Consider the following 8765-nt stretch of genomic DNA (forward strand, 5'->3'; position numbering starts at 1 on the left):
ATGTTGAATCAGATTATGTGCTTTCCGTGGAAAGACTCCTGGCTCATCTAATTGCCTGAGCGGCCCTCACTCCGAGGACAAGCTCAGGAAAGAGGCAGCCCCTCTCTTCCACTTAGCGATCTCGTTTCGCTGTACACACAATGCAAGCAAACCCCATGTGAAATTTTTAAGAACTTACAATTACAACTGCAGACACAAAAGCTCACTCTTTTCTAAGCCGTGATAACATGGGCAAACCAGAAAGGTAAACAGGCTACACAAGCCATGCCAGGAGGGACGATCTGAGGTCTAACCAGCTCGTCCCAGACACCGTGAAGCTCGATTTGCACCTCAGCCCCAAAGCTGCCACATGCTAAGCTGCTGAGGCCGTGGGAACCCACGGTGCCGGTGACAGACGTGCCTGCTCAAACACTTCTACCAACGGCAGCGAAGAGCCTCACCCCCAGACTGCAGTGGCAAGAAACCAGATGTGACCCCCCCCTCCCTTTGCAACCCAGATCACAAGTGTCTGCCAAGAAGAACACACAGGGGGAAAGCAACTGGCCCCGTAACTACAGCGTGGATAAATGCACTGGAGGAAGGAAATGAAGTTTCTTGGGTGGACTTCTTTCTATTCAGGGCCAAGCCCTGAACTTCTATATTCTTAATACTCTCTACCTTCTCATTTCGTGCCTGTATCTGACATGCATTGCAGGCTGGGATAGTTTTCTATTTACATACGTTTGCCATCTCCCCAGTTAGAGTGCGACCCCCTGAAGTCCAGGACCTCATCTTTCCAGACCTAACCGTGTCTAACACAATGAAGATGCTCAGGAAACGTTTCTTGGAAATTATCAAAATATTACACCCTTGGCTAGCAATGAGTTGATAGTAAAATGAGTAATTCTGTCTTCCTTGCTCAAAATTAAGAAGTTACTATTTGGGATGCCCAGGTGGTTCAGTCGGTGAAGCATCTGCCTTTGGCTCGGGTCATGATCCCGGGGTCCTGGGATCAAACCCTGTATCAGGCTCTTCACTCAGTGGGGAGTCTGTGGATTCTCTCTCCCTCTGCCCCTCCCCACCCCGACTCATGTGTACACTCTCTCTCTCTCTCACTCAAAAAGAAAAAAGAATAACTATTTACCAAATAGCTCTAAAAACCACACATAAATGATTTAGCTCATTGACTTGGACTGAGTTTATCATAAGCGGAAAATGAAACTAGATTAAGAGGAAAGATCATGTCTCCTCCTTACTCTTCCCACTGCTGTACTTAAATAGAAATAGAACAAAGGCATAAAGGTTCAGGGTGCACACTTTGGCTCAACCTAAGGAATACACTCCAGAATGGGCCGAACTGTTACACAGACCGTACCCCGGGAAGAACTGGCGATGGGAATTTCAGCAGGGACCTCACGAGGTGGTGTGAGCCCCGAAGGGGCAGCTAACACAGAGTAAGACAGAGCTAGGCAGTCCTGGGTCCCACCCGTAAGCCTGCAAGTCCACAGAGGTAGCTGCGTTCATTCTGAGCAATGTCCCAGCCTCATCATGCAAGCCTGGGCTACTCCCCGAGATACACCGCACCCCCTTATTGTCTCATTGTCTTCAAATACCTGCAATCTCTCCCCTTGAAGACACGCCGTCCCATAATGTTGGCATTCCTCCGGTCTACCGATGCAGGACAGGAAGGAGGTAGATCTGAGTATACCTTTGGTGCGTAACTTCTAGCAGAGTGCAGGACTGGATAATAGAGGGGGAGTTAAGGTCGCCAAGCAGATGACCCCCCCACCACGATAAGCCCTTCTCTATCTCCTCCCGCCCCATCATGCTGATTTTGTGGGTTACAGTGTTAGGTTGGAAGGAAGCAGAAATAGAGATGACTTCACAAAACTGCTCTGGGGTTCCTTGCAACCGTTTAAGTCTTAGTCAAACATACACCTTTAAGAAGGTCTGAGTCATCATTTGACAAACTAGTATCCCTGTCTTGTTTTGCTTTCAGCTCTTTGACTACTTATTAACGATTAAATCTCCCAAGCAGCTGTTGGCTGTTGGCCAGGGAAGAGCGTGTGCAAAGGCCCAGCAGTAAAGAAAGCCAGCAGGGCTGGGAGACAGAGCTACTCAGAGTGGCTGGAACCTGGATTACACAGCGGGGGACCGGAGAGAGGTGAAAACGGACAGACACGCAGCGCCAAGTCGGGAAGAGCCTCGTAAGGAGTGTCCGGTTCCCCCCCAGGGCAGCAGGAGGTCACTGAGACGCCTGAAACAGGGCAGAGACGCGGTCAGATGTGTGTCTTGGGCATCTCGTCGCACGGACTGTGTAGAGAGCGGACCGACAGGGCGGAGAGGTGCGAGAGGTGGCAAGGAGCAGCAGGGAGGAGGCCGTGGGGACAACGCTGGCGGCTCGGACTGCAGACGGGGCCGCGGGGCCACAGAGGAGAACGGCGGACACGCGCAATAAACATCTGGCAGTAACATCCTAAGGACTTGGCCGTGGACCACACGAGGGGTGTGAGAGAGAGAGAGAGAAAGAGGGGAGTCAAGGATGATCCTGAGATTCCTGGCACGGCCAGCCATGTGGTGGACAGCACCACGCGCTAAGAGGGACACGCGGCCGGAGGGGCCGAGGGGGACGGGATTCAGCCTGGAGCAGGCTGATGCCCACGTGACATCCAAGAGGAGATGTTCAGAAGGCAGGTGCCTGATCTGAAGCGGAGACAGAAAAGCTTATTAGCATTAATAATAATGTGCTCATTAACATATGGAGCATAAGGGGGATCATGGGAAATGATGAAATTCTCCAGGGAAAATGTCGAATCCGACCCACGGCTAAGGGCAAGTCTGTACGAAGGCGGCCACACCCGAATACCTCACTCTCACAGCTTACGGGGGCGTCTCGCCCTAAGCCGGGTAACGGGGGCGTCTTGCAAGAGAAGCGCCACACCGTTCGTCCCTGTAAGAAAAGCGGCCCCCACGACCCGAATGTCACCGTCTGCCAGCACCCTGGGATGTCAGTCTCAATACCGTTAGCGCTCACCTGTCGACAAAGCTTCCTCCCGAACCTCGTCCTCTCCGGGCTGATGAATGTTCCAGGACGTTCTGGGAAGCGAGGAGACTTCCTCGGGCGATGCCAGCTTCACCATATCCATGTGATTGCTCTGCAACTGGTACCTCGGGATGAAGCAGGTTTTGCCTCGCCGGAAAATGTCCTTGATGATCTCCTCTGTCTCGATCTCGTCTTGCATGCTCAGGAAGATGGAAATCCTTTCGGACTTCTGATACCGACTGTGGGCCATCACCTAAATGGGAAATGGCAGTCACGCTGATCCCCCAAGGTCACACGTGCAAACACCAGCAGCGCCCCCCTTCACGGCGTTCATGCTTTCTCCCTTCTCTCTCCACCTTCTCCAGCTCCTGGAACTATCCAAACACAAATCACCAACGGAGAGCAGAGTGGCAGAGGGGGCCGGACAGGACTGCATCCTGAAGCCCAGGGCTTGGTTCTGAACCCAGCAACCACCTCTCTGACCCCTTGTCGTCTTTCTCTAGCAGGAGCGAGAACTTGTTAGAAAGTTGCCGTCTGCACGCAGAATCCCAGGCCTGCCCTCCAGCCGCACGTGCCGGCTGCCTTCGGTCACCCCACACACTGCCCTGAGCATCTCTGCCTTGCTTTAACTCTGAACCTCGGTTCCCACAAGCTTCTTCACTCCCTGGACTGTCAGGCTCATCTCCCCCTAAATTCCACCCATTTAAGCCAACTCGGGCGCTCGCTTCTCCTGATTTCTGCAGAACACTTACAACACTTAAGAGTGCACTTAACACTGACTTATGTATCATCGGGCTGATTACTAACTGTTTCACGAGTCCTAACTGCAGTATTCTAACCAGGCTGTGAGCTCCTGGAAGCAGGGGACATGCCTGTCCTTCTTCAGCTCTGTGCACCTCTGTCCCCACCTCTCACAACTTTTCTGTCCAAAGAGATGTTAAAGTGTTTGCAGAGATGGGAGGTGGGGATCCTGGAGAGGCGCAGTCCTTCTAGAAACAAATGCTGGGTTGCAAGAAGGTGGCCCCGGGATGAGAGAACGCCATCATGCTCAGTTTGTTCATGCATCAGGCAGGAGAGGGGCTGAGCTTTGCCGGCCACAGAGTAGTTAACCTCAGAACTGCCCCAGACTCACAAGTTAGCTCTTAGCTCCCCTTCCTTTTCTGTTCTTCCGAACTAAGAAGACCCAGCTACTGCAACACTGGCTTATAAACAGGACTGGTAGAAAGAGACAGATACAGAAAGTCAAGCTACTCCTAATAGAAAGGAGCGCATAGAAATTCAGTAGACGGAACACGCCAGACGGTGGCCGAGGAAGGAAGTGAGCTCCATCTCCTTGGGAAGTTACAACACTGTGACGAGACCTGAAATAAGGCGAAACGAAAAGAAATGCGACACCCAGGCCCTGCGCAGACCTGAGGCTTCTGGTACCCAAGTACTTTCCGAGAAAGTTAAGTGTCTGTCGTGTTTGTTCTCTTTAAAGAGAACATGAAACATCAAGAGCTGAATACGCAGCAATAGACATCAGTTAAAATTCAGCGCGAGACTGTGCGTAAGCATTTATCTTTCTTACTTCCTGAAATCTCATTTATACGACAGTAAAGAAGCACGAAAAGAGAAAACCATTATAGCACTGAGAACGGGAGAACAGACACGTGACTACTTTCTGTGAGACGGAGAGGAGATGGGACAAACAGCAGCTGACGTAATACTCACAGGACATGGCTATGGGGCAGGAAGAACCCATCCCTCCCCAAGTGACTGCAAAAGGCAGAGATCCCCAGGAGCTGTCACACCTTCATTCATAAATACAATAAAGGTTCAGCAAACATTTTAGAAAGCCAAAACACAAAAGAGAAGGACTATGGGGGGGCGGGGGGTGATCCAGTGGGAAACCGAGATAATTCAGAGAATGGGGAATTTTTAAATTCTAATTAGTTTTCTCAGACAAATTCAAGATAGTTGCATCTATAAAATAACAACAGACTGCTATGGAAAGAAAGCAATCAGAAAATCAAGAAATGATACTTGAAGATTATAATTAAGAATACCAAAATTTGAAAGATCAGGAGAAAGACTTCAAGTAGGAGAAAAAGACAAAGAAATGGGGAAAGTAAAAAAAAAAAAAAAAAAAAAAAAATCTTAAGAGACACAGAAAGTCAGTATAGGATTATCACTATTTGGTTCACAGGAATTGCAGAGAGGCACAAAGACAAAGAAGTAATCAAAGATATAACAGATAAAGATACCAGTCTTCAGACTGAATGAAGGTCATGGGTGCTGAGCAGAACAAAGGAAAATATTTTTGCATTTGGAATTCAAACTATCAGTCAAATATGAGGGTAAAGACATTTTCTAATGCATAAAGTCTTAAAAAGTTTACCCGCATAGATATTTCTAAAAAGAAAAAAATTACTTGAGAATATACTCTAGTAAGATGGAAAGAAAGAAACCCAACCAGGAAGATACTGGGTTCGAGCAGCAGCCCTAACTCAGAAGCAGGGTGGGAGGAAGCCCAGGCTGTGCACTGGGCTAGAGCAGAGGGAGCAGGGGGCTGGAGTGCTCTCGGGAAGAAAATGGATTTATTTAAACAAACAAAATGAAAAAGAATCTACTGATAAGATGAACGCATATTCTTGTTTTGCCAAAAAGGAAAAATAAAGGCGATCAGAAGCTCCTTGAAAAACACAGAGCTAAATTAGAAATGTAAATTCCAAATAGGAACAGACTAAAACGTGTCACGATTTTGAGCAATTTTAGAGCATAATGAAAGAGAGTTCTCAGTAATGACACTTGAAACATTCTCCGCCTGGCCACATACATCTAGCGACACAGAAATATACATCCTTTTCTTATAATCATACAACTTGGTTTTACAGTGAATACTACCTATATAACCAATATATTGTAAATACTATTTACTTAAATTCCAAATTTGGAAATCAGTCACAGAAAATGCTCAGTAGACTCATTCTAATTATAAAACAGAACACAAATATTATAAAACTTGACAATTTAAGTACGATGATACAGGGGTCAGAAATTGGCAGATGGAACAGAAGACAGAGGACAGGGCACTAATTTCCTTATTTAGTTGGGGGGTCAAGATACGGCATAAAGTTGAATTTCTTCACCGTACATCGCTTTTCCGATAAATTTCTAAATTATAAAAAAAGCTGCTGTGTCATTAAGAATGTGCCTTTTAAAAAACGTTATTGAGAGAAAGGCATCACTTAGCACCTTTACTGAACGTGCACTATGGTAAAACACTGTTCCAATCACAGCATGTGGATGTTTCTGGCCATGATCCATTGGTTGACCATGAAATCAAGAGCAGGTTACAATCAGCATTTTTAAGTAAAACAATATAGTAAAGTTCACTGTATATAGTAAGAATTGTGAAACACTGGGCTGTGAAACATTTCTTGTATGTGTGTATCTGTAGGGGGTAAAATGCACGGAGTACAGAGGGTCATGGTCTGCTTTTCAACTTTCCTCTGTTGCCAGCTCTGAGTTGTCACCCTATTTTGTCACTGGTTCTGTGTCTGCGCAGCTACTGTTCCCACCTGGAATTTATGAACTCTAATCTTCTACAGGCAGACAAACTGAACTCGTCTTTATTTTCCCCACACCATTCCAAAATCTGCTCCAGCTCCCATGTGCCTCCCGTCTGGTGACCTTAAACCCCCAGCTCTGAATTCTGAAATCACAGGAGACTCCTGTCCTTTCCAGTACTCTCTGAGCTCTATCCAACCAGTTGCCAGGTTCGGCTGATTCTCAACTGCACAGACTCCCATTTTCCAAAATGCTGCCAATATGCTTTTCCTAAAGGATAGATCAAAAACATGTGTAGGGATGCCTGACCCGCTCAGTCAGTGAAGCACGAAACTCTTGATCTCGGGGTTGTGAATTCAAGCCCCACCTTGCTTGGGTGTAGAGATTACTTAAAAATAAAATCTGTAAAAAAAAAAAAAAAATGTGAAGCACCAAACTCATCCCTTTACGCACCTGTTTAAACCCTCACAATAGGCCTACAAGGATGACATTATCCCTTTAATGGATGAGGAATCAGACAGTCGGAAAGATTAGGAGACTCGGCCAGGCCATACACGGCTAAAATGCAGTGGAGCCAGATTGGACGCAGATCTGTGTAGCTCCAAAGGCGTGTTCACTAGTGCGCTTCCATCTCTTGCCAGAATATTCTTGCACGTGCCCCACCATCTTCCCCTCACCTGACAAAATCCATCTTCAACCACAAGGTGCATCTCGAACATCTTCCTATGGCGCTTTCTACAGCTTTGCTGTTCACCATGATCTGATAGCACCGCGATCCTCCACTCAGTGCAGACTCTCCTCTAGAGCAACGACCAAATCTTTTCCATCCCTGCCACCCGCACAGTGTGGACCACAGGGAGTGCTCCCCGTGCGTGACACAACGCGCCAAGACCGAAGCACCTGCCAGCGAGGCCCAGCTCCTCTACCTGTCCGCCCGACCCGTGCACCCCGCAACGCCTCTCCCTGCAGCTCCAGGACCCGGTGCGAGCGTGCACACCAACCCTGCACACCTGCGCGGAAGGAGAGGGAGGGGTGGGCTTGCTTGGCCGCTGGAACCCATGGGGACCTTGCACTTGGGAAAGGGGCGGACGACAGAGCGGGGAAGGGCGAGGAAGGGATCCTGGCTGCACAGCTCACTGTGGGAGCTCCGCGCCGCTCTGCGGGGAGGGCTCGGACGCCCGTCGGACCCGGCGCAGGGGCGCAGACCCGCCCCCGCCCCCCGTGGGCGACCCACGCTCCCGGGCAGCGCGCGAGGGGCAGGTGCACGGGCGCGCGCTTCTCTGCTCGCGGCCCTGAGGCGACGGGGCTCTCGCTGCGCGTCCACGTTCCCGGGGTCTCAGGGGGCCCCTCGGGCTCAGCGCCCGCCGCTCAGCCCGCCAGAGCTCCCTGCCCCCGCCCCGCTCTCACCTTGGCGGGCTGTCATCCATCCTCCTCCACCCTCGCCCTCCTTAGCCCGGGACCCCTTCGCCGCGCGCTCCCCCGACAGAAGGACGTGCGCGCCCCCGGAGCCGTCCTCCCGGCTCCTGCTGAGACGTGCGCGCGCCCGGGAGCGACGTGCGCGCGCCGGGGCTGCGCCTGCGCAGGCCGCCAAGCCAGAGCCCCCCTGGCCGTTCCGCGAGCGTGGCGGTTCGCTGCGGTGGCGGACCTCGCGGTCTCGCACCTTCTGGGCCAAGAGGCGGGACTGGCGCAGCCGCTCCTCGGCGCTCATCGCGCGCAGACGCTGCTTCAGCTCGGCCCGCAGGCTCCGCTTGGCGCTGCTCACGGCCACCGCCGCCATCTTTCGGGCTCCCCTGTGTTCGTCCCCGCTTCCGGGTCGCGGGCGCCCCGCCCCCAGCACACCTCCCGCCTGGGACCGGGTTCCTCGCGGCCAGGGGCAGGGTCCGGGCTCCGGACGGCCCCGAGAGAGAGGCGGGGAGGGTCCGGGATAGGCGGGTTCCTGGGGGGAGGGTCCCGGCCCAGTGAGGCCCTGGGGGAGGATCCGAGGTAGGCGGGTTCCTCGGGGGAGGGTCCCGGCCCAGTGAGGCCCTGGGGGAGGGTCCGAGGTAGGCGGGTTCCTCGGGGGAGGGTCCCGGCCCAGTGAGGCCCTGGGGAGGGTCCGGGATAGGCGGGTTCCTGGGGGGAGGGTCCCGGCCCAGTGAGGCCCTGGGGAGGGTCCGAGGTAGGCGGGTTCCTCGGGGGAGGGTCCCGGCCC

General features: G+C 51.7%; 1 protein-coding gene across 6 annotated transcripts in view; it reads right to left on the minus strand.

Moving 5' to 3' along the window:
- LOC116624192 (5-formyltetrahydrofolate cyclo-ligase) overlaps positions 1-8471 on the minus strand; it is a 70622-nt gene extending 62151 nt beyond the window's left edge. For 2 of the 6 annotated variants that reach the window (XR_004297850.1, XM_032391887.1), the window contains exons 1-2: positions 8235-8459; positions 3014-3275 (exon numbers count right to left, since the gene is read on the minus strand). Coding sequence is in view for 5 of the 6 variants with exons in the window: in XM_032391887.1 (XP_032247778.1) it covers positions 3014-3275; positions 8235-8351 (379 nt within the window). In the remaining variant the exon portion in view is untranslated. Of the gene's footprint in view, positions 1-3013; positions 3276-8234 lie in introns of all 6 variants that reach the window. The other 4 variants (XM_032391884.1, XM_032391885.1, XM_032391886.1 and 1 more) reach the window with 3 other exon arrangements.
- Positions 8472-8765: the final 294 nt, after the last annotated feature.

Source organism: Phoca vitulina, unplaced genomic scaffold, assembly GCF_004348235.1.
Source record: "Phoca vitulina isolate PV1807 unplaced genomic scaffold, GSC_HSeal_1.0 scaffold65, whole genome shotgun sequence".
Taxonomy (NCBI): Eukaryota; Metazoa; Chordata; class Mammalia; order Carnivora; family Phocidae; genus Phoca; species Phoca vitulina.